This window comes from Entelurus aequoreus, linkage group LG08, assembly GCF_033978785.1.
Source record: "Entelurus aequoreus isolate RoL-2023_Sb linkage group LG08, RoL_Eaeq_v1.1, whole genome shotgun sequence".
Lineage (NCBI taxonomy): Eukaryota > Metazoa > Chordata > Actinopteri > Syngnathiformes > Syngnathidae > Entelurus > Entelurus aequoreus.
Genome location: NC_084738.1, coordinates 60694958 through 60722506, shown reverse-complemented (window position 1 = coordinate 60722506; position 27549 = coordinate 60694958). Strand labels below are relative to the sequence as shown.

Below are 27549 nucleotides of genomic sequence, written 5' to 3'. Positions count from 1 at the left end.
TTAATGTTCGGGTTGAATTGTATTAAACAAAACCAGTTTTCCCAGGAATGTAGTAAATCATAGAACTGGCACCCAATGTTATTTAAAAAGTATTGTTTTTAAATCAACAATTGATTCTGAATTGAATCGTTACCCCCAAGAATCGAATCGTTTCACAGCCCGACTTTTTAATATATCATCCAAGACTAGTCCGGAGGGATAGGTTCCTCTTTTCATGCCAGATTTAATAACGACACAGGTCACTAGTTACCTAATTTTCAAGAACATTAATACTCTTCAGTTTTATTGAGGATCTATTGTCGTTTAGAAATGTATAGAAAGCAGAAATAAACCGCAAAAATAGGTTGAAAATAACGCCTTTTCACCATCGGCACCACCAAGATTGGTATTGTTCTATTGACTGTACAGTTGGACAGTTCGGGGCTCTACCGATGTAAGAGAAACATCTTTCATCTCCGGTTAATTGGCGAGATAAAGCACACCAAAAAAATACACTGAACTTTTTAAATAGTGTAGATTTTTTTTTCCAGCCACCGGAATTTGATTGTAATGTACCTTAAATCATCTGCCAGGAACCAGAACGTAGATCTCTACAATGCACAAACGGATAATCCAAGGACCCAGGTCTAGCATACCGATACTTGACTGACAACATCTGGTTTCTTACTCTGTTTCCCCTATTTTACTTTTCTTGAGCTACTTCATAAAACGTGCTAAATAATCTGCCAACCGAACAAGAACATGTGACTTGGTCGTGTTTTGATATTTGGCTAGTGAGTTGGACAAATTACTCCAAAAAATCCAAACAAAATTCCAGAAGACTTTATAGAAAGATAAGGACTTGGATTTATTTTTTTTTGCTGTGTGAGCTTTCACAATTAAAACCTCAGCAAGAAAATGCAATTTCGGTAGAATGCTAAAAAGCCAAAGCCGAACTAAAATGCTAACAGTTAGCACGTTAGCCAGATAGCATCAAGTAACACATTATATAACTCTTAACTGTAGACCTAAAAAATGAGCTAAAACTTAGCATGTGTCAAGTACCAACATATATGAGTCTGATGTGTATAGCTGCAAATTGGCAGAAAAAAAAGTTAGCATTCTAACAGCTAGCATGCATTAGGTGCCAAAATGAAGAATAAAAAAGCTAGCATTTTAGTGGTAGCATGGTAAGTTGTTTAAGTTAGCATGCTAGTTATTGAGTAACATTAACAAGGAGCATGTTGACTTTGGAACGGTTTGAATCGGTTGAGAAATTTAAAAGTAGGACCACTTTTTAAGAGAGAATAAGTGAAAAAGTGAGAAATCCGCAAAAATCTGGAATTTTTTTGGATGTAATACCGAGACAGCCTGAATATCCTGATAAAAGTGGAATGTTTTAGTGGCAGTTTGTGTCATGAAGGAGACAAACATTATGAAACTAGAGTGGTTTGAATCGGATGACAAATGTTGAAAAATGAAAAATAATAAGAAATACTACGATATATTACAAAAACCTCTTGCTTGTTAAAAAAATGGAAAAAGGAACCATTTTTGCATTGTTGTGTACATCCGACTTCTACGTTGAGTTGTTTATGCAGTTGGCTAACAAATTTTGATCACACACCGTACTCAGACGCTAAAAACTCGATAAATATGCAAATTGTTGACATTTTTAAACGGTAGGATAAACTTTTGTGTGTATATAATAAGGTCAGTGCCAACAGATAACAATAACTTCATCAAAATGTAAGGAGGAAATACCAATTTTGGCTCGTGTGGACATCTCAAGCTGTGTTACCGACACGCAAAATTTGAACGCAATCCGAGTAAGAATGTATGCAGGGTTCTGCACACAAAGCACAAACAATTGTGTCAATAACCCATCGACCTTAAAGGGGAATTTAGCCTATCATTCACAATCCTTATGAGAGACAAGAAGACAAACGTTTTTGGGGTTTCTTTGCAGTTTAATTTGTAAAAATCGGCTCGTTCTTGGTAGTAAAAATTGAATAATAACCATTTTTGCATCGTTGTGTACATCAGACTCCTACGTTGAGTTGTTCATGCAGTTGGCTAACAACTTTTGATCACACACCGTACTCAGACGCTAAACACTCGATAAATATGCAAATTGGTGACATTTTCAAACGGTAGATAACATTTTGTGTGTATAGGAACACTCCAAGTCCGATTCTGTCATTGTTTCTAAGAACTTTTAAAGTTTCTTTTGGTCTTCATTAGAGATGTCCGATAATGGCTTTTTTGCCGATATCCGATATTCCGATATTGTCCGACTCTTAATTACCGATTCCGATATCAACCGATACCGATATATACAGTCGTGGAATTAACACATTATTATGCCTAATTTTGTTGTGATGCCCTGCTGGATGCATTAAACAATGTAACAAGGTTTTCCAAAATAAATCAACTCAAGTTATGGAAAAAAATGCCAACATGGCACTGCCATATTTATTATTGAAGTTCCAAAGTGCATTATTTTGGGTAGGGGGTAGCGGGGTGTGTATATTGTAGCGTCCCGGAAGAGTTAGTGCTGCAAGGGGTTCTGGGTATTTGTTCTGTTGTGTTTATGTTGTGTTACGGTGCGGATGTTCTCCCGAAATGTGTTTGTCATTCTTGTTTGGTGTGGGTTCACAGTGTGGCGCATATTTGTAACAGTGTTAACGTTGTTTATACGGACACCCTCAGTGTGACCTGTATGTCTGTTGACCAAGTATACATGTATTCACTTGTGTGTGTGAAAAGCCGTAGATATTATGTGACTGGGCCAGCACGCAAAGGCAGTGCCTTTAAGGTTTATTGGCGCTCTGTACTTCTCCCTACGTCTGTGTACCACTCCGTACAGCGGCGTTTCAAAAAGTCATAAATTTTACTTTTTGAAACCGATACCGATCATTTTGAAACCGATACCGATCATTTCCGATATTGCATTTTAAAGCATTTATCGGCTGATAATATCGGCAGTCCGATATTATCAGACATCCCTAGTCTTCATAATCCCGTCTATAGCTCAGGTCTTTGTTCATCGAAGTATCATTGCAGACTCTGCGTTCTTAGTTCCGAAATGTCTCTTGTATTGGTACAACCGATTGGTGCTCTTGTGCCTGCTGAGACAAGCGTGCCAGCTCCCGAGCTAAAAGCCCCGGCTATCAACACTGCTCTTGAAGTTGTCAGGCAGTGAGGTTTACCAAGGTACGCACTGCCCAGCCTCACTGGCTGGCCTCCGTTCCACTAGTTTGAGACTTGGTGGAGCGATACAACACCCTGGCGCTTGAACAACACAAGACACGCTCCACATCAGCGCTGACCTAAGCATGTGACCAGACGTGGGAATCACACCGGAGGAATTACGTCTGCTAGATTGAGCTCATTACACACACTTCACGGACATCCTGCCAGTCCGTCTCTGAGGTGTACACACACTTCCTGGCTTGGTATTTGAGATACTCCATTGAGAGGCGGATACACCCTCCTGGGAGCCAAGGTCCTCTGAGTGGACCTTTCCCGAATGTGTAACTCGGGCCAAAGAATGACCACCTATAACAAATCAAGAGGACTTTCGAATCTCAAAAGAAGCATAACTAGCTAGCCAACGGATCCTAGGTCTCGTCGTGTTCCAGTAGAGAGGATTGTTAGTGGCCGAAAGACTTGTATCACTGAAAACCGGATGTTGTGATGACAACAAGTGAAGGCAACAAGTCTGTCTTGTAGACGTACTTCAGTATATCGGAGGAAGACAATCTGTAACATGTATTACCATGAATTGATTAACGTGGACCCCGACTTAAACAAGTTGAAAAACTTATTCGGGTGTTACCATTTAGTGGTCAATTGTACGGAGTATGTACTATACTGTGCAATCTACTAATAAAAGTTTCAATCAATCAATCAATGTGCAATGTGGAAATATTAAGGACAGTCTTTGGCAAAGACGTTCTCCTATCCCGGGGGTCAGCAACCCGCGGCTCTCGAGCCGCATGCGGCTCTTTAGCGCCGCCCGAGTGGGTACCTGGAGCATTTTTAAAAAAGGATTAAAAACGGAAAAAGTAGGGGAAAATATTTTTTTTGTTTTATTATGTATTTTGTTTGAGGACACACACCTTCCCAATTGTTAGAAAGCCCACTGTTTAATAGACTTAGACTTAGTTTCAAGTTTATTCACAATACCATATTACAATTACAACAGTAGTGAATATCCTTTAAGGATGGTGGTAAGTGAAAGGGTCCCCCAAATAAGCTAGAAGAAGCTTTTGGCAGGGGGTCCAGAGGACAGTATATGCATGGAATGCTGAAACATACAAACTTAGACAAACTTTAATGATCCACAAGGGAAATTGTTCCACACAGTAGCTCAGTTAGAAAGGATGGAAAGTGTTTAATATAAGTATTTAGTGAATATAATGTTGTTCTACTAATTTCGGCGGTTCTTGAACTCACCATAGTGTGGACTGTGACGCAACAGTTTTGTTTTACATGTAAAATCTTCCACTCCTTCTTTGTCTCATTTTGTCCACCAAAAGTTTTATGCTGTGCGTGAATGCACAAAGGTGGGCTTTGTTGATGTTATTGACTTGTGTGGAGTGCTAATCAGGCATATTTAGTCAGTGCATGACTGCAGGCTAATCGATGCTAACATGCAATTTAGGCTAGCTGTATGTACATATTGCATCATTATGCCTCATTTGTAGGTATATTTGAGCTCATTTTATTTCCTTTACTTTTATCCTCTTTGTATATAATTTAGTTTTGCATGTCTCATAACATATTATCTGTATGTAATATTGGATGCATTTCAGATAGTTATTTGTGTGCCATGTTGTTCCAGACCACAGCAAACGTTACCTAGCTTGCCAAAGATTGTAATAAATCTATTAAAAGGAGACAACCTACCATTCCTATACACACATCTATACCTTTGGCCATTGAAAGCCAGTCATTTCCAGGAATTATCTCACCTTCTGAGTAGCCTCTGATTTACTAATGGTTTCTAATGTTGTAAAAATGTGTAGAATACATATAAAATTCAGCCTGCGACACATAGTCATTTTGATAGTAGGCTAATATAGCTAATACAGACACTTACGTCATGTGTTTCCTTCATTATAACACTTATATACGGCTTTCATTTTTAGCAGCTCCAGACAGATTAGTTTTTTGTATTTTTGGTCCAATATGGCTCTTTCAACGTTTTGAGTATCCGACCCCTGTCCTATCCAAACATTCTGATCGCCCCCCTGATATTGTCATATTGTCTGTAGCGCCATCCTTTATTTGGCTTGTGCGTTATCATTTTTGTGTTCTGTCGTTGTAAAACTAGTGGTAAATAAATATTTTCATAACTTTATGATCGTTTTTAGGACAGACAGTTGCAATACCTTGATTTTAGAGAGGTTAGTAAACAATCATAACCATAAATAGATGTCATGGTAATAGTAAATGGCATAATTTTGTTCAGTGTTTCGCCTTTTTGCTTCATCAGTTTCCGTAGTCAGTTTTCATTTTGGTGCACCAAACCCAACTACCAATTTACTTCAACCTAAAGACAGCATAAGTTGTAAGGATAGTGTTTTTCCAATGCGTTTCTGACTTTTCATAAGACAAAATAAAAATATGTACTATGATTTGTGCCGATATTGTGTTGGGTTGATATCACCCAATACTCAATGCTCAATGTCGGTATCGTATCGAGGGATGAGTACCGAATCTGGTACTTTTTTTTGGCATTGGCCGATTTATGTAAAAATCCATCCGTGCGTTATTACGGTACCTGGGTTGTGCGTGAATTCACGCCCGGATGCCGACTCACTTTGGCACTTGCGATTTTTAATGCCAACAAAGAACTTGACTTAAAAACGTAAGTATGGCTCCACTTTTACAAAAATGCGCTAGCTTGATGCTAATACACATCGGCTCTGCTATTGACATGCTACAAGGCCATTGAATTCAACACCTCCAGATGTGTTAATGAAAACTACAACAAAGATGCACCTTACAATCAAACAGCTGTAAGTACAATACTTACAGTATGAACACTTTTTAGGGCGCAACAAAAAAACTGAACGACTACAAACTATACACTACTGCCATCTAACGTCTTGTACTTGCAACTATAATAGAGACTCAGAAATGTCATAATAAAACAAAGTATAACAACTGGAGAGGAGCTCATATTTAAATGTCGCAATCAAAAAATGGGAATCCATTATCGAAAACAATTAATATTAATTAACACACACAAAAGTACCGAAAATTGGTACCGTTAAGAACAGGTATCAATTCCCAGGTACAGGGAATCAAACGTGAACCCATGCCTAACCGTATCTGAAGTGAAGAAGTTATATCGAACAAGGAAATTATTTTTACAAAATATGTCGTAATGCTGACAAAAGAACTAGACCAGAAAACAAATGCAAAGGATGCAAGAAACAGTAACACAAGTTACAAAAAAATGCTTGGAATTATGTGCGTTAACACATTTTGTTTGCTACTAGCGCTAACGTGAGCATTTGCTGGGAGGTCTCACTCGGCCGGCTCATATCCAAACTTTTTTTGTCCCAACACTGACCCAGTGACCTCCCCCAGGTCACCCCCTCATCCCAGGGCAGCGACGTGCACGTGAAAGCAGCGTGATAAGCACTAAACACGCCTAATCCGCCTCGTTTCCCCACGTATGATCGACTGAAAGCAGACTGCAACGTTAAAACAATAACCCTCCATATTCTTCAACAGTGGAGCTGCAACATGATCCACATCCAGGGTGGGTTTTTTTCGGCTTTTTAAGGGACTCTCTCTCTCTCTCTCTCTCTCCCTCGCATTGCTCCAGATGGTTTAGTTGACTGTCTGTGCAGCTCACAGCAGTGATGATAAATCTGTCCACTCCCGACATCAACGGAAAAACTGACTCAGTGCGTCTCTCAATGTGCTTTGTAGACCAGAGGAGCACAAAAAAGCCTTAACAATTGTTGCGTTTTCTTTCGTTCTACTCAACCGCTGCATGCCATATTGCTCTCTATCTTTATTTTATGTTTTTTTTTGCTCTCCATTGGGGCAACCACATTATTAGTCATATTGCATGTTTGGTTTAGGAGTTATGCTTGAAATTATTTTTTATTGCTTCAAACTAATTTTCTAAGGATTTTAAGAACATTACTGTCATATTGAGTAAAAAACAAATGTTGGTGTTTGCGAACCTTACAAAAGCACATGTCTCTAGTAAAACTCACTAAGATACATATATACAGGCATTATTAGACATATTGCATGTTTAATTTAGGAGTTATGCTCGAAAAAAAATGTTATTGCTTCTAACAAATTTGCTAAGATACATATATACAGGCATTATTAGACATGTTTAATTTAGGAGTTATGCTCGAAATAAATTTGTATTGCTTCAGACACATTTTCTCAGGATTCTAAGAATATTACTGTCATATTGAGTAAAAAACAAATGTTGGTGTTTGCGAACCTTACAAAAGCAGACTCACTAAGATACATATATACAGGCATTATTAGACATATTGTATGTTTAATTTAGGAGTTATGCTTGAATTTTTTTTTTATTGCTTTCTACAAATGTCAGCATTCTAAGAATATTACTGTCATAATGAGTAAAACAACTTTTTGTGTTTGCAAACCTTATAAAATCCCATGTTTCTAGTAAAATTTTACAAAGATACATAAATACAGGCATTATTAGACATATTGCATGTTTAATTTAGGAGTTATGCTTGAAACCATTTTTTATTGCTTCAAACACATTTTCTCAGGATTCTAAGAACATTAATGTCATATTGAGTAAAACACAAATGTTGGTGTTTGCAAACCTTACAAAAGCACATGTCTCTAGTAAAACTCACAAATATACATATATACAGACATTATCAGACATATTGCATGTTTAATTTAGGAGTTATGCTTGAAAAAATGTTTTATTGTTTCAAACAAATGTTCTCAGGATTCTAAGAATATTACTGTCATATTGAGTAAAAAACGAATTTTTGTGTTTGCAAACCTTACAAAAGCACATGTCTCCAATGCAGTGGTTCTTAACCTGGGTTCGATCGAACCCTAGGGGTTTGGTGAGTCGGCCTCAGGGGTTGGGCGGAGCCTACGCCACGGAGGTAAAGACACATCCGACTTATCATGTAAATAAAAACTTCTCCCTATCAGCGTATTATGGATACCCCCAAACAATGTTCCCTCTAATTTTCCATCTTATTTGCAGGTTTTTTGATTGATTGATTGAAACTTTTACTAGCAGATTGCAAAGGAAGATAATACACAGTACAGTTTACACAGTACAGTACATATTCCGTACAATTGACCACTAAATGGTAACACCCCAATAAGTTTTTCAACTTGGGGGTCTACCGTGGTCCACGTTAATCAATTCATGGTAATGTGTGTAAGGTGTGTCATTTGTTGTGAGTTTATGCACTGTGTTGGTTTTGTTCTTTGAACAAGGTGATGTTCATGCACGGTTCATTTTGTGCACCAGTAAAAAAACATACAACTTTTTATTGAATTTGAAAAAAATATATGGATATATTTTTCACTAAAGAAGGGTTCGGTGAATGCGCATATGAAACTGGTGGGGTTCGGTACCTCCAACAAGGTTAAGAACCACTGCTCTAGTGAAACTCACAAATATACATAAATACAGGCATTATTAGACATATTGCATGTTTAATTTAGGAGTTATACTCGAAAAAAATTTGTATTGCTTCAAACTAATTTTCTCAGGATTCTAAGAATATTACTGTCATATTGAGTAAAAAACAAATGTTGGTGTTTGCAAACCTTACAAAAGCGCATGTTTCTAGTAAAACTAAAAAAAAATATATATATAGGCATTATTAGACATATTCCATGTTTGATTTAAGAGTTATTCTTGAAAAAAAATGTTATTGATTCAAACAAATGTTCTCCGGATTCTAACAACATTACTGTCATATTGAGTAAAAACGAATTTTTGTGTTTGCAAACCTTACAAAAGCACATGTCTCTAGTAAAACTCACAAATATACATAAATACAGGCATTATTAGACATATTGCATGTTTAATTTAGGAGTTATGCTTGACATTTTTTTATTGCATCAAACAAATGTTCTCAGGATTCTAACAACATCTAGTAAAACTCATAAAGATACATATTGTGAATTATATTTATATAGTGCTTTTTCTCTAGCGACTCAAAGCGCTTTACATGGTGAAACCCAATATCTAAGTTCCATTTAAACCAGTGTGGGTGGCACTGGGAGCAGGTGGGTAAAGTGTCTTGCCCAAGGACACAACAGCAGTGACTAGAATGGCGGAAGCGGGATCGAACCTGGAACTCTCAAGTTGCTGGCACGGCCACTCTACCAACCGAGCTATACCGCCCTACATACAGGCATCATTAGACATATTGCATGTTTGGTTTGTCTTTATTGGCCGACTCCTGAGGTATTTGTGATTAACGGGGGCCTCGCAGCACTGACATTTCCCAGATAACCACAATTCCATTAAGTTAAAAAAAAATGAGGCATTATTATGAAGCCTTTGAAGAAAAAAAAAGGAAAAAGCACAATGGTGCTACATCTGCCACTTTCCAAGGAATGTACTTTCTGGCCGGTAATAACAAAAATATACAACTATTTGTGATTTACTACGTACGACAGATCCAATATTAGCAGCAATAAAACGTCCTGGCTTTGGGCTCACTGTTGTTTTCATTTGAGAGGCCCGTCACCGAATACTGATGGCTGCGGACAAACAGGAAAGCTATCATTATTTTGCAAACGCGAGTTTTTATAATCCTGCAGGGAAAATAAAACAGACAGTACAGTAGCGGAAAGTGTTTACATTTTAGATGAAAAACACATGCAATCGTAAATTCACGTCAAGCATCCGGTAAGTAACAGTACATATGTAAAGGAAGTAAATAAACACTATGGGATAGCCACAAAACAATCAAATTCCGATAATAAGGTCAGTGCCAACAGATAACAATAACTTCATCAAAATGTAGGGAAGAAATACCAACTTTGGCTCGTGTCGACATCTCGAGCTGTATTACCGACACGTAGAATTTGAACGCAATCCGAGTAAGAATGTACGCAGGATTCCGCACACAAAAACCACAAACGATTGTGTCAATAACCCATCAACCTTAAAGGGAAATTTTGCCTATCGTTCACAATCCTTATGAGAGACAGCAGGACTAACGTTTTTGGGGGTTTCTTTGCAGTCCAATTTGTAAAAATCGGCTCGTTCTTGGTGGCTAGCAATGCAGCTAAAGGGAGCCATCCATTCTGCCGCTAAATCACTTTAAAAATGCATCCGGAAACCGGCAACAATACCTAATTTCTTTCAGTAACCAAACTATTGTAAGCACAAAAACAAGAGTTTTCTAGTGTAGTAACACATCGTCTTGGGATGCCATGCTAAGGCATTAGTCGTAAGCTAGCTTTGGCAAGATGTTAGCTAGCTTTTGCGTCAGTAGCTGAATTGCTTTTAAGTTTGTAATTCACAACACAATGTTATAGGACACAATATGTATCGAAAAAAACATGAACAATCATATTTCATGTTTTGTTTGTACACAACTAGCACGACTGTGTTTGTACTGTAGTTGTACGAACACGCATAACGTGCTGCATGAATAATGATCAATATTATCGTGACTCACTCGATGGATAGCTTAGTCTGTTTTGTCAAGCTGGCCGGGCGAAGTTTTTTTCCAGTTGATTTCGGGTAAGCACTCCATTTATGTCAGCGTAGCTCGTCTCCAAGTTCCACATTTCCGTCTGCTCCAACGTTTCACCATCTCTTTGTGATGGCTTCTAGAAGCAGCAGTTCATCCTCCGTATATTCAGCTTAAAAAAATCTAAGGTTGTGAGTCCTCATTTGTCCAACAATAGTCGCCATTATTACAATATACTCGTGTTTGTTTCCGGGAGTAGGAACACATGGAAAGAAAAATAAATGCGCTGAGGAAAGATGCATAAATGTATCTATTGTCTATTGTAATCCATAGACTCTTGGAACATCTTGAGCTTAAGGACACTTATGCAAGACTGCTCTTTGTCGATTTCAGCTCAGCATTCAACACAATAAGGCCAAACAGACTCAGATCTAAGCTTCACAACCTTGGTCTGAACACCTTCCTCTGCAACTGGATTTTGGACTTTTTAACAAATCGCACACAGTATGTGAAAATAGGTGAGCCCATTTCTGCCACGCTCACCATCAACACCGGTGCTCCACAGGGTTGTGTGCTAAGCCCTGTGCTCTTCACCCTCTTCACACATGACTGTATAGCCTCTTCAACATCCAATCTCACTGTCAAATTTGCCGAAGACACCACAGTACTTGGGCTCATCAGCAACAATGATGAGACAGCATACAATGCAGAGGTCCAACAGCTGGCTTCATGGTGGGCTAACAACAACTTGGTTCTTAACACTAACAAAACCAAAGAACTAATTGTAGACTTCCGCAGGAAAGGGCAGAGCAAACACCCTCCACTTTTAATTAATAACAATCTAGTAGAAAGGGTCAAGCATTTCAAATTCTTAGGGGTGAACATAACAGAAGATCTATGCTGGGACATTAACACTGCTTCTACAGTCGGAAAGGCCCAACAACGTCTTTTTATTTTGAGGAAACTAAAATGCGTAAACATTCCGCAGAAATCAATGGTTAACTTTTACAACTGTGCCATCAGCAGTGTCCTCACTTACGGCTTTTTAGTGTGGTTTGCTAGCTGCACTAAAGCGAACCAACAGGCCCTCCAGCGAGTGGTTAAAGCGGCGGGGAAAATTACAAGGATGATACTCCCAGAGATGAGTGCCATGTACACAACTCGCTGCCTAAAGCGAGTACACAACATCCTGAAGGACAGATACCACCCAGCACATGGCCTCTTCAACCTGCTACCCTCTGGAAGAAGGTATAGATCGATTCACGCCAGGACCACCAGAATGTCTCACAGTCTGTATCCCCAGGCTGTGAGACTGCTGAATGAACAGCCTGCCCCTTTGCTGCCCCGGACCATCTCATTACCTCACTCTTCACCACCTCAATAATTGTGCTCTGGACACTGCATTGCTGCAACATCAACGTAACACCCATCAGACATCTGACTGTTCCCACCCCCACGCCCCCTCTATTCGCCATCTTCCTGACAATGCTAAACTGTGAACTATGGTCAACCTGCACTTCAATGCAGTTTCTATGCCGCTGGACAAAGCTCAAACAAAATCTCGTTGACATGTATGACTTAAGTTATTATGACAATGACAATAAAGGAATTGAATTGAATTGAAAATGATTGTACATATTGTTATGTAGGTGTCTGTTACTACATTATATATAGACTTGCAGTGTGTATATTGTACATATTACATGTTGTTATGAAGGTGTCTGTTACTACATTATATATAGACTTGCAGTGTGTATATTGTACATATTACATATTGTTATGAAAGTGTCTGTTACTACATTATATATAGACTTGCAGTGTGTATATTGTAGATATTACATATTGTTATGAAAGTGTATGTTACTACATTATATATAGACTTGCAGTATGTGTATTGTAGATATTACATATTGTTATGAAAGTGTCCGTTACTACATTATATATATATATACTTGCAGTGTGTATATTGTACATATTACATATTGTTATGAAGGTGTCTGTTACTACATTATATATAGACTTGCAGTGTGTATATTGTACATATTACATATTGTTATGAAGGTGTCTGTTACTACATTATATATAGACTTGCAGTGTGTATATTGTACATATTACATATTGTTATGAAGGTGTCTGTTACTACATTATATATAGACTTGCAGTGTGTATATTGTACATATTACATGTTGTTATGAAGGTGTCTGTTACTACATTATATATAGACTTGCAGTGTGTCTATTGTAGATATTACATATTGTTATGAAAGTGTCTGTTACTACATTATATATAGACTTGCAGTGTGTATATTGTACATATTGTTATGAAAGTGTCTGTTACTACATTATATATAGACTTGCAATGTGTATATTGTACATATTACATATTGTTACGAAAGTGTCTGTTACTACATTATATATAGACTTGCAGTTTGTATATTGTACATATTGTTATGAAAGTGTCTGTTACTACATTATATATAGAATTGCAGTGTGTATATTGTACATATTAAATATTGTTATGAAGGTGTCTGTTACTACATTATGTATAAACTTGCAGTGTGTATATAAAATGTTGATGGAGGGTTTTAAAGTTATTTTAGAGGCTTTGAAGGCTACAACGGTGCCTCTTATTAGTTGCATTTTGCAAGCATTTTTTTCAATCATCTTTAGGATCCTAAAAAAAAAAAGAAAAGACATATGTGTTGTTGTCTCTTACATTGATTGTGAACGATGGCCGAAAAAAAAAGGAGTTCAACCTTAAAGTTCCTCGTAAATACTTGGACTTGAGCTATGACCTTTCGGCCGTCTTTAACATGAGTTAACATGAGCTCATTCTGCACGAGAGGCCACTGATGTACGACACTCATCATCGGGAGACAACAGAGGGTCGGAGGGGGAAAAAAATGATCCAAAGCTCATAAACTGTGGGATCTTCCAGGTTATCCATCACTAGTGGGGTCCTACGGTGCGGAAAAAAAATAAAAAATACACGGCGACGTGCTGATTAATCGTTGTTGGACATGTGACTCATTCTTTCCACCACGTTTTTTGCAATCGTTATTTATTCTGTGTGGTTAAGCTACATGAGTGCCAGCGCACTTTAAATAACTAAAAGGGGCTTAAGCGCGAGAATAAAATGGATATTCCAACGTATTGTATCATTATGATATCGTTACATTATGATGACACTGACTTTTCGCAGTTGGATCTTTTTAATGAAAAAAACGTCTTCACTGACGGCACTTTAATTTATCATGTCTTATATTACATAACTGTTACATTTATTAGAACATTTTAAAATAGTGCAATGCATTAGAATAGGATGAGCATTTTCTTAATGTGATAATTCAACTTTACAACTGTTTCATTTCCGATACCATACCGATAGGCTGAAGTTGATACCGATATTAATCCAATACGATGTCAGTCGGGATCATAGTACACATAGTGACATTACTCAGGGAACAGTTTTAGGTATGAAAAACTCCAACCTTAAGACAGACGTATGCTGTCTTTAAATTGAAGGGGAGTGGTAATGTGTGTTTCAGCGACACCTCGTGGCCACCGTAATTCATAAAGTAAAGTTCATGATGCAGCGTGTTGAATAATGCGGACACGTTTGTTACTGGATACTTTCTAATACGCTCCTGCCACGGAGACTTTATATATGCAACTATAAATATCTGATATGTGTTTATAATGACAAATGTACTGGTTTAGACTGCAGTTTTGTTCAATTTAAGACATTGTCTAGCTTGTGAGCTATTGTGTGCTTAGCTGCAGTGTAGCTGCTAGCTACTAGTAGCCTGTAGCCTACCATGTTTACCTTTTTGTATATGACTCGACTAAAAGAGAAGACTTGTGTGCTTATTGGAGGACATTTAGATGTGAACTGCAGGAAACATGTTGCAGAACTGCTTGTATCGGACATGTTATGTGCAAGTCAGTAGAATCTGATATGGTTTTGACATCAGACTGATAAGACCCATGAGTAATAGCTCTCATTTTTGCCTTGTTTTAGGTATTCAAGGATGAACATCAATCATATCAGGGTTTCCTCCAATATGTAATTCATCATGGCGGCCCGTATCGGCAAGATAGAACCTTAAAAATGTTTTATGTGAAAACAAATTCAAGTAAGTAATGTAATGTATGAATGGATACATATATATATATATATATATATATATATATATATATATATATATATATATATATATATATATATATATATATATATGTATATATATATATATATATATATATATATATATATGTATATATACATTTATTTATATATATATATATATAATATATATATATATATACACAGTATATATATATATATATATATATATATATATATATATATATATATTTATATATATATATATATATATATATATATATATATATGACTATTTACATTGTAGTCACTGAAGGGATCAAAACTATGAATGAACACGTGGAGTTATGTACTTAACAAAAAAAAAGGTGAAATAACTGAAAACATGTTTTGTATTCTAGTTTCTTCAAAATAGCCACCCTTTGCTCTGATTACTGTTTTGCACACTCTTGGCATTCTCTCGATGGGCTTCAATGGGTAGTCACCTGAAAGGGTTTTCACTTTACAGGTGTCAAAGTTTTGATGACACCTGTGACAATCTACAATGTAAATAGTCATGAAAATAAAGAAAACGCATTGAAATGAGAAGGTGTGTCTAAACTTTTGGCCTGTACTGTGTGTGTGTTTGTATATATAAATATATATATATATATATATTTTTTTTTTTAAAGGCTTGATAATAATGCCTTTGTGTATATATATATATATATATATATATATATATATATATATATATATATATATATATATATATATATATATATATATATATATATATATATATATATATATATATATATATATATATATATATATATATATATATATATATATATATATATACATACATACATATATATACATATACATATACATTTATTTCGTAGTTTTGTTTTGTGTGCATAGCTTTGCCTACCCTTCAAGTGCACTCCCAGCTGCACTCATCTTTTGGTTCTTGTATATTAAATATTCTTACTCCTGCTGTCCTCTGCACTTTGAGATCACGACAACCAATCGCAGATTTTCAGGGGTGTCAAAAAAAAGTTTTCCGAATTAATCATGATTCCTATTTGTAACGATTTTTTAATCGATTTGAAAAAAGTCCAAAATAGATTTTTTTTTTTTTTGCCTTATTTGTATTTGACTTTATTAAATGTTTGGGTGTAACTTTATTAAACAAAACCAGTTGTCTTTTAAGTAATATAAAAATGTATCACAGCTGTTTATCTCTTTTATGGAGGATTGTGGTTAATTATAGAACTGGCACCCTATGTTATTAAAAAATTATGGATTTCGAATTGAGACTCGGTTTGAATCTAATCATTATTATCGAATTGTGTGGTGCCTAAAGATCCACAGCCCTACAGATTATGCAAATGATATGACGACGTCATATTGACCACGCCCTTAGCCAAAACCCTGCATATCATTTTCATCATTAGTTACATGTTTTTTTCACTTTATCAGTATTATTGGCCAAATATCGTGACAAAATCCTTATTCCTGCACGACAGCACCTCCTATCGACTGTGCCGAGCGAATGAACAGTACTTCTTTGCGCTATTGATGCGAAACCAGACACTATTGTGTTTCTTCTGGTTGGAAAGTAAGAGAAGAAAAAGTGCTTAGCCTGAATGTTCCTGCGGTCCACAGTGGGATGAGGTTGGAAAGGATGAGTCATGCCATGATTAGAAGACCTCATTACACTTTTTAAACAGAAACATTCTCCTCGCCGGACTACAAATCCCAAATGTTGGTAGCCGAGACCCTGGCGACATTCCAATCGCGGCGAGCTGTAATTTGAAACTGAAATGATGGAGCGTTTACGCTTCAGCACATCCGCACGCCACCCGGAGACGACGCCGCACACAGAGGACCATTGAGCGCCAGCAAACAATCACCCCGGCCTTAATTACGCCGCAAGAAAGCAACGGTGCGAGTTGTACGACGCCGAACGCGGCGAAGAATGAAGGGGTTTGTGCACCACAAAGGACCTTAACGACTGTGGGGGGTCAAAAACTTGTCCCGCCGCACATTTTTGGTTTATCTCGCGTGTAGTCAGCGGGCACAATGGCGGCATTTACACATGCAGCTCCGGTTCCTTTCTCACATGCTGGCAAAAAAAACGTGACTTTTATAGCCTTTTTCACACAGTAATCAAAATGGCCGCTTTAAAAGTAGATCCTAGGGCTGACCTGGGCAAATTAAGGCCCGTTAAGCTTTTCAATCTGGCCCGCCGGACATTCCCAAATAATTTTTTTAGATCTTTAAGATGGAAAGTGTAGCTGCCATTATGATGTGCAGTGATGTTTTCAAATGACTGTAAGTCTTGAACTATACAAAGTATTTCAATGGTTGGACATGCGCCTTTGCATGATATACTAGTTACTATGGTAATCTAATTAGTTACTATGGTAATCTATGTCACAGCAGCTCAGACGAGTATATAAATATGTCGATCGAGAGGGGGTGTGATGTTCATATGTTGTCAATATTCAGTGTTTTATACTTCATAGTTAAAATTGTAAATCTCACATTCTTTATTTTCATGTACATTCTGGGTGTCTCATTCAGTCAAAAAATGTAAAATTCCATTCTGTGTTTTTTAAGGCGGTCTGTCATAACGTTTTTAGCATTCAATCAGACATTGTTGTGAGGTTTTGTATTAGTGTTACTAAACATAGATATACCGGCCCCCAGACACATGTTTTTCCCGAAATAATTGCCCAGGCCTGTCCTAGGGGTACACAAAAAAATCGATTCACATTTATTATTAATCTTGATTCTAAATCCATTAGAATTTTTGTTTTAGATTGCATAGCTTTGCCTACGCTTCAAGTGCACTCCCAGCTGCACTCATCTTTTGGTTCTTGCATATTAAATACTCTTTTTTTTACCTTCACGCCGTCTCCTGCTGTCCTCTGCACTTTGAGATGACGACAACCAATTGCAGATTTTCAGGGGTGTCAAAAAGACGAATTAATCATGATTCCTATTTGTAACGATTTTTAATCGATTTTTACTTTTTCTTATAAAAATAAAAAACAAAAAGATTTTGCATTTATTTATTTTTTTTACATCAGACCGATGGCAATATCAAATCTGGACACTAATGAATAATACCTTTGATTTTTTACGTGTTTTAGGTATTTAAAGATGAATATCAATCATATCAGGGTTTCCCCTCCACAAGAAAACATTTTTGTGTTTAAAACTTATTTTTTTTAAATACGTTTTTATGCCATCTCCATGCAACCAGCAGCTTTTGTAACCTGTAAAACAACTTTTCCTCCTAAAGGTAAATTAAAAAAGTGTTGGAATTTGACAAAAAAATGCTACTTGATAGATAGGAATGCATAAAAAAGTTGATTCACATCCGAATCCCGATTCTAATTTTTATTCATTCATAATTTTATAAAAAATGTATATAAAAAAAAAGTATTTGTATTTTATTTTTTGTATTTTATTTTTTGTAAGTTCTACTAATGTCAATATCAGATCGGGACACCCGAAAATATTACCTCTCATTTTTATCGTATTCAAGGTATTCAGAGATGACCATCAAACATATCAGGGTTTCCCTCTACATGTAATTGATCATGGCGGCCCGCCACAGGAACATTTTTATCATTTTTATTGTTTATAAGGATCAAATTCTTAAAACATGTGTCTACGCAATCTCCATGCAACCAGAAGGAGCTTTTCCAACCTGTAACCTGTTTTGAAAGTTTCATTGTAATTATTATACCAAATACTACATTGCGGGAATCGGTTTGAATTGAGAATTGATTCCGAATTGAATCGACACCCCAGGAATCAGACTGAATTGTTAGGTGCCTAAAGATTTGCACCTCTAGTAGATCACAAAACGATGCAGAATCCCAATCGTTTTCAACACAACAGACCATAACTACAGTAGCACCTCAACTTACGAACTTAATCGGTTCTACGATGGCGCTCTTAACTCCAAACACTTGCATCTCAAATCAACGTGGCCCTTTATGATCGACTTAACTGATGCCTTTAAAAAAAATAGGACAATAGACACACAAAAGGGGAATACAAACAACTACAGTAGTTTTATGAAGTCATGTAATAATATTGGAGAGAGGAAGGTATTTCCTTCGAGCTGCTTCTCTGTCAAACACACCGTCAGCAGCTTCTCCATATTTTCATAGATAAATGTCCACAGTTTAGATCAGGGGTCCAGTGTCCAAAATCCGGCCTGCGGATAGTCCCGAGTAAAAAATAAAATAAAAATGTTTTGTTTTTTAATTTTTATAAAAAACTATCCCAGACAAAGTACAGCCCGACAGCGTCCAAAATTCGGTACTAGTCCCAGTACTAGTAGTCCCGAGTAATAAAAAAAAATTTTTTTGTAAACTTTTTTTTTTTTTTTTTTAATTAATATTTTTGTATTTTTTATTTTTTTTATCTATCCTTTCCAGCCTTATCCATCAATCCCTTTTTTTTACCGCTAGGAAATAGTGTGAAAATGTAAACATAGAAAAACCCGCGAAGAACAATTATCTGCAGGTTTCCATGCCAGGAAGTTACAGCTGTCCTCTAAAGGGTAAGCGCGCCTTTGCAAATTTACAGGCCACATTGGTCTGACTATCGTCTTTAAAAAAATAAAATACAATTTTAAAAAAATCCCAAAAACTGTAATACTGTCCAGGTGGACTTTTCCACTTTTATCCGCAATTTCTTCACTTTTACTTTCTCTTCTCACTCCATGCAACGAATCAACCGCCAGACAACAAGACGGCGCAACCAAACTTGATAATTAATAGAGGAAAAACATTTTTTTTAATCGTAATTGAGAACGTTTTATCGCCAAGCTCCATCCTGAACCCCTGTGCGCTTCTTCTTTAGTCAGAAACAACAAGGTCAATCAACAGCGCCCCTACTGGTTGCAGCCAGGTGGTGCACTGCATTTGGCCTCAATTGTAACCATTCTAACAGTCTTTAACGATCAATTACCGTTGCACATTCCCACGGTCTGACATCACTTTTGAGGAAATCGAACCCAAACTGGTCGGACTCGCAAGCGCCCGGGTAAATCAGCACTTTTGCCATTTGCAAAAAGAAGTTAAGGAGCAAATGAAGAACATGTGCGAAGCGACCTTTAACCCCGCTTAAACACAAAGAACCTTTTAACGACCTGCACTGTGGACGTGCAAAATGCAATGCCATCATTTTTTTTTTTTTTTTTTTTTTTTTGTCCCGTAACAAAACTCAGCTGCAGATGTTATTCCATTTGGAATTTTCTCTCAAAAGCGGCCGCAAGAACGGTGTATTTTCTTTTCGGGGTAGGGAGCGAGAAAAAAGAAGAAGGCAGCAGTATTTTTTTTCTTTTTTTTTTTTTTTCTTCGCCGGCCCCGTGTCGTTCCACGGAGAATTATGAAGAAAACATCTGGAAGACATTTTTCCAGGCTTTTCCGAGGCCTTAGCAGACAGCACAATGGCGCTTATCAAGTCCAGATGTGAGGGCGCTGGGCGAATAGCGAGCTTTTCTTCTGCTTTCCTTTTTTTTTTTGGTGGAGCGGAAAAAAGCGCAAAAAAAAAAAAAAAGAAGCTGTTGAGCGTCCGCCGGTGTCGGCGCCTTTGGCCCGATTCCAGCCTTGTTTTGATTGGGACAAACTATTCCAAGAATGTTTTTTCGGTGCGTTTGATACCGAGCGAGTGTTTGTCGCAGACTTGATTAATCATAACAAACCTCAGTGGAACGCCGTGAAAAGACCCCATTGATTGGAATCGGGACGACTCAGCAAAAACGCCGCGTTATTATTATATTGTGGGCGGACATCTTTGTTCCTTCTGGAAGATTCCCTCGGGGCCTGAAAAGTCCTAACCTTCACATTTGACCTCCGACCCCCCCTGCTCTCATTCCTGACTTTTATGTGTGACAGGCCTTCTGTTACTAGCGCCCTTCGCCATGGCGGTGAAGGAAGTCTTCCTCATTAATGACCTTCCTCTGCGCTCAAGAGGACACCCGCTAATCCTCTCAGCTCTGCAAGCTTGTTTGGTTTTTGCCGCAAAGAAACATGCTAGCATGCTAACACAGCTCCTAGCTTAGCATACACTTGAGCGTGAAAAAATAAAAAATTTTGAAAATCTTTGATAAAAACAACAATCTAACAGCGTTACTGTCTATTGCTAGGGACGGGTACCAAATACGTTACTTTTTTATGGGCTCCGGCCAAATCCAACGGTGCCTTATTTCGGCGCTCACTCCAGCAGCACTGAGAGCAGACTATTTAAGCAATTTTCAATGCCAACAAAAAAATTGACCAAAAAAAAAAAACGCCCCAAAGTAAAATTTGCTAGCTTGATGCTAATATACATTGGATTTGTTATTGACATGCTACTCATTAACATTGGCGATTTCAACACCTCTAAATCTGTTAATGAAAACTACAACTAAAATGCATGTTACATTTAAGCAGCTGGTGTGTTGTCGGTAATACTTACAGTGTTAACACTTTTTAGGGCACAACAAAAAACCCACTACTGCCATCTAACGTCTTGAACTTGCAACTGTAATCGCAACTTCTTGTCATACTTGCAAATGATAATATGGTGATAATAAATCAGGCTACAACAACTGGACAGCAGTTATTTATAATCAGCTCATTTTGAAATGTTGCAATAACATTTTTATTTTACTATCAGAAATAATTAATATTCATAAAATTTGCTATTGACATGCTACTCATTAGCATTAGCGATTTTACATGGCGTTTTCAACACCTCCATAACCGTTAATGAAAACTACAACTAAAATGCACGTTAGAATCTAAACAGCGGGTGTGTTGTAGGTAATACTTAGATAGTACTAGATAGATAGTACTTTATTGATTCCTTCAGGAGAGTTCCCTCAGGAAAATTAGCGATTTTACATGGCGATTTCATCACCTTGTTAGAATTCAGACAGCGGGTGTGTTGTAGGTAATACTTACAGTGTTAACACTTTTTAGGGCGCAACAAAAAAAACATTACTGCCATCTAACGTCTTGAATTTGCAACCTATACTTGCAAATGATAATATGGTGATAATAAATCAGGCTACAATTGGACAGCAGTTATGATAATCAGCTTGTTTTTAATGTTGCAATAAAAATGTGATTTTACTATCAGAAATAATTAATATTTCTTACCTTTGCTATTGACATTCTACTCACTAGCATTACCAATTTTACATGGCTCAAAATCTGTTAATTAAAACTACAACTAAAATGCAGCTGGTGCCTAATAAGTAGAATACTTACAGTATCGACACTTTTTAGGGCCCAACAAAAACCACCATAAACTATACACTACTGCCATCTAACGTTTTGGACTTGTAACTGTAATTGCAACTTCATGTCATACTTGCAAATGATAATATGGTGATAATAAAACAAGATGTAACAAACTGGAAATAACTATTCATAATCTACACATTTTTAAATGTTTTTATCATCAAAAACAATATTTATTAACACACAGAAAAGTACCAAAATTGGTACCGTTAAGTACCGGTATTGACTCCCAGGTATTGGGTCCAATGTGAACGGTACTCATCCCTATGTATCCTTGTTGAAAATGCTAATTCGTCTTTTAGCTCAGTGATTCTCCAACTGTGGCTCCATCTAGTGGTATGCCAAAGAATCACTCAACTAAATATGCAAACCCAGTGTTACCGTTTAAACTGTGTGTAACGTGAGAGTGGCCAACAATATCGAAAATATACTTTTGAATAAATCCTCTGCCTTGTTTTTAATGAACACTTAGGCCTACTACACTACTGTGTTTTTAATGTTGTTCATTGTGGTGGTACTTGGTGAAGAAATGTCGGAGAAGCACTGTTTGACATTATAAAAGTAGGGGAAATCGGCCATCTTGATTGGATTTGAAGCACCTTGCAATGTGGACGTTATTATCCCGAAACAAAGCGTTTGTGCCCTGGACCGATCTTTTCCCATCGCTCACTTCCTTGCTCATTATCTACCGAGAGTCCTGAAAGGATCCCTTAAAGCGTGTCCGCTTTTGTTCTCTCAGATCTCCGCCAAAGTTACTTTTATTGGCGGCCAGGCGGCTTCACAAACAGCCCACTTAATCCCGGAACCAATTCCGGCATCCGCTGTCTTTTCCCGTCTCCCTTCAAGTCCTGGACGCCGCGGACCCCGCGCCATCAGCGCGCGCAAGTCCACCTGTCGGACTCAAAGGCCCGCGTCAGGACAGTCCAGCAGCAGGACCACCAACCGTGACGGGCTACATGCTAATAATACACCCCCACCCTTTTTTAACCCCCAGTTGGTGCTGGCTGAAGATTCCTAAATGTGAAGGAATTTCTTTTTTCTGATGTCCATTAGGCCCGGACTGGACTCGAATCCAGAACCCCCCGCTGACTGAAAGCAATTTGCATGCTGTATATAAACTTGTATGCCGTTGATATTGCGTCAAACAAATGTATTGCAACAAATGCTGCTTTCACCAAGGCACCCTTTCAGGGTTATGCAACGTACTATCGCACAGCCACGTAGATAGCATCCAATACATGCTGTGTGTAAACTCCTACATGCTGTATATTAACCAGTACAGCAGATTTATTGCGTCAAACGTGCACAGATTTGAGCATTTCGGGGATCCCTTTCCTTTGGGGGATTCACCAAGACACCCTTTTTGGGTTACACAACGTACTATCGCACGGCCACACTGATGGCATCCATTACATGCTGTATATTAACCAGTACAGCGGATTAATTGCGTCGAACGTGCACTGATTCGGGGATCCCTTTCCTTTGGGGGATTCACCAAGACACCCTTTTCGGATTATACAACGGCCACACTGATGGCATCCATTACATGCTGTATACTAACCAGTACAGCGGATTTATTGCGTCAAACGTGCACTGATTTGAGCATTTCGGGGGCTCCCTTTCCTTTGGTGGATTCACCAAGACACCCTTTTCGGATTATACAACTGCCAAAGTAATGACATCCATTACATGCTGTATACTAACCAGTATAGCTGATTTATTGCGTCAAACATGCTCTGATTTGAGCATTTCTGGGCCTCCCTTTCCTTCGGGGGATTCACCAAGACACCCTTTTCGGATTATATAACAGCCACACTGATGGCATCCATTACATGCTGTACATTAACCAGTGCAGCGGGTTTATTGCGTCAAACGTGCACTGATTTGAGCATTTCGGGGCTCCCTTTCCTTTGGGGGATTCACCAAGACACCCTTTTCGGATTATACAACGGCCACACTGATGGCATCCATTACATGCTGTGCATTAACCAGTGCAGCGGGTTTATTGCGTCAAACGTGCACTGATTTGAGCATTTCGGGGCTCCCTTTCCTTTGGGGGATTCACCAAGACACCCTTTTCAGGTTATACAACGGCCACACTGATGGCATCCATTACATGCTGTATATTAACCAGTGCAGCGGATTTATTGCGTCAAACGTGCACTGATTTGAGCATTATGGGGGCTCGCTGTCCTTTTGGGGGCATCACCAAGACACCCTTTTCAGATTACACAACGGCCACACTAATGGCATCCATTATATGCTGTATATTAACCAGTGCAGCAGATTTATTGCGTCAAACGTGCACTGATTTGAGCATTTCGGGGCTCCCTTTCCTTTGGGGGATTCACCAAGACACCCTTTTCGGGTTATACAACGGCCACACTGATGGCATCCATAACATGCTGTATATTAACCAGTGCAGCTGATTAATTGCGTCAAACGTGCACTGATTTGAGCATTTCGGGGCCTCCCTTTCCTTTGGGGGATTCACCAAAACACCCTTTTCGGGTTATACAACGGCCACACTGATGGCATCCATTACATGCTGTATATTAACCAGTGCAGCAGATTTATTGCGTCAAACGTGCACTGATTTGAGCATTTCGGGGCTCCCTTTCCTTTGGGGGATTCACCAAGACACCCTTTTCGGGTTATACAACGGCCACACTGATGGCATCCATTACATGCTGTATATTAACCAGTGCAGCGGATTTATTGCGTCAAACGTGCACTGATTTGAGCATTATGGGGGCTCGCTGTCCTTTTGGGGGCATCACCAAGACGCCCTTTTCGGGTTATACAACGGCCACACTGATGGCATCCAATTACATGCTGTATACTAACCAGTGCAGCGGATTTATTGCGTCAAACGTGCGCTGATTTGAGCACTTTCCGTACGGGTGCTTCACCATGACACCCTTTTCGGGTTACACAACGTACTATCGCACGGCCACACTCATGGCATCCATTACATGCTGTATATTAACCAGTACAGCGGATTTATTGCGTCAAACCTGCACAGTTTTGAGCAATTCGGGGGCTCCCTTTTCCCCACGGGGGCTTCACCACGACACCCTTTCAGGGTTACACAACGTATTATTGCACGACCACACATCTGTACATCAGTACAGCGGCGTCATTGCGGGGAAAAAGCGCTTTTGCTCTGAGCTTTTTCAGGGGGCTCCACCCTGCCGCTTCACCCAGACGCCCCCCTTTTAGGGACGAAGCGGTCACGAAAAAGACAAAAGCTAAGAAAAACTCCCAACGAATTCCTAAAGTCCGCTACTTGAAACTTGAAACTCGGGAGTCAGAAGGATGAGTTGTGGGGCGAAAAAAAGGGGTTGAAGGGAAGTCGGCATCTTACCTGAACTGGCCTGTGACGTGACAAAAAGCAAAAAGAGCGCCAAGGAGATTTGGGCATCCCTTATCCTCCTTTTAACTTTCCATCTGATGGGGGTATCCATGACCGCCTGCCTGAGTGCTCCCAGGCTCTAAGCAACTCTCTGGGACCTGCGGCCGCTACTTGTGATGAGGACGAGCACAAAAAAAAAAAAAGTGTAGAAGAAGAAGAAAAAAGAAGGGGGGTGCAGGGGGGGAAAAAGTTTTGAGGTGGGCTCTCAAGCAGCCATAAGGGTCCGTCCGAGTGGGATCCTCCAGTTGTATGACGGCTGCACACACGCCGTCTGTCCCGCTCCGCTGCTGCGCTCCTCTGAGGTGCGTCCGGCCGTCACGTCGCGGCCCCCACCCCGACACACATACACACAAAAAACCTCCCCTCCTGCCCCCACCCACCCAGAGACCCCACCCTGGGCTGTCAGTCACTCGGCGAGCGAGCGCACTTTAGGCAAATCACAGCAGTGCATTGAGCGCAGGAAGCCCTGTTATTGGGCCGGGGAGGGGGTCTGGGGGAGGACAAGTCCAGGGGAAAGTTTCACGCCTACAATTCCTGCACTCTGAATTCTTTTTCCACAGAGAGGGGGGGGGGGCAGGAAAGAGAATAGCTGAAAGTTGAATCAGAATGTAACAATTTTTATCGGTTCAAGTATGATTTTAATGTAAAAAAAAAACATTTTCATATAGTATTTCCCATTGGAAATAGGGAGAAATCTGTTCCAGGGTCAAACTGCGGCCATTGTAAAAGCTTTGTTAACCGGAGTTCAGGAATTCTTAACCTTTTTGACCTAGGGCCGCGGCTTTTCCACTACAGAGGGGCCCGGGTCCCACTGAAATATTAACCCCGAATTAGAAATCCTAATTTGATCAGTGTCATTAATTATATCTGACCTACAAACCCCAAAACCAGTGAAGAGTGTCCGCCCTGAGATCGGTAGGTTGGAGTTCAAATCCCAGCCGAGTCATACCAAAGACTATAAAAATGGGACCCATTACCTCCCTGCTTGGCACTCAGCATCAAGGGTTGGAGTTGGGGGTTAAATCACCAAAATGATTCCCGGGCGCGGCGCCGCTGCTGCCCACTGCTCCCCAAGGGGATGGGTCAAATGCAGAGGACAAATTTCACCACATCTAGTGTGTGTGTGACAATCATTGGTACTTTAATCTTAATCTTTAAAGTTGGCACGTTGTGTAAATGTACATGTGTGTATTTATATACAGAATATATATCTGTGTATGTATGTATTTATATATGTACTGTATTTATGTATTTATATATGTATGCATGTATTTATATATGTATTTATAAATGAGTGTATGTATTTATATATGTATTTATATATGTATATATATATATGACTTGTCCAGGGTGTACCCCACCTTCCGCCCGAATGCAGCTGATATAGGCTCCAGCACCCCCCGCAACTCCAAAAAGGGACAAGCGGTAGAAAATGGATGGATGTATGTACAAAACCAGTGAAGTTGGCACGTTGTGTAAATGGTAAATAAAAACAGAATACAATAATTTGCAAATCCTTTTCAACTTATATTCAATTGAATAGACTGCAAAGACAAGATACTTAACGTTCGAACTGGAAAACGTTGTTATTTTTTTGCAAATATTAGCTCATTTGGAATTTGATGCCTGCAACATGTTTCAAAAAAGCTGGCACAAGTGACAAAAAAGACTGAGAAAGTTGAGGAATGCTCATCAAACACTTATTTGGAACATCCCAAAGGGGACCAGGCTAATTGGGAACAGGTGGGTGCCATGATTGGGTATAAAAGCAGCTTCCATGAAATGCTCAGTCATTCACAAGCAAGGATGGGGCGAGGGTCACCACTTTGTGAACAAATGTGTGAGCATATTGTCCAACAGTTTAAGAACAACATTTCTCAACGAGCTATTGCAAGGAATTTAGGAATTTCACCATCTACGGTCCGTAATATCATCAAAAGGTTCAGAGAATCTGGAGAAATCACTGCACATAAGCGATGATATTACGGACCTTGGATCCCTCCGGCGGTACTGCATC

At 38.7% G+C, this 27549-nt stretch overlaps 1 protein-coding gene and 1 long non-coding RNA gene across 7 annotated transcripts in view; one reads left to right on the top strand and one right to left on the bottom strand.

The window, feature by feature from the left end:
• Positions 1-25855, bottom strand: part of col5a1 (procollagen, type V, alpha 1) — a 143533-nt gene extending 117678 nt beyond the window's left edge. For both annotated transcript variants that reach the window (XM_062057011.1, XM_062057012.1), the window contains exon 1: positions 25485-25855. In XM_062057011.1, coding sequence (XP_061912995.1) covers positions 25485-25584 — 100 coding nt within the window. In that variant the 5' untranslated portion in view covers positions 25585-25855. The remainder of the gene's footprint in view (positions 1-25484) is intronic.
• The window catches only part of LOC133656135 (uncharacterized), a 217827-nt gene that overhangs the window by 77198 nt on the left and 113080 nt on the right, over positions 1-27549 (top strand). The window contains exon 7 of one of the 5 annotated variants that reach the window (XR_009827105.1): positions 14709-14846. The exons of the other annotated variants lie outside the window; for them this stretch is intronic. This is a non-coding gene — a long non-coding RNA (uncharacterized LOC133656135). Of the gene's footprint in view, positions 1-14708; positions 14847-27549 lie in introns of those variants that run through there. 5 annotated transcript variants of the gene reach the window in all.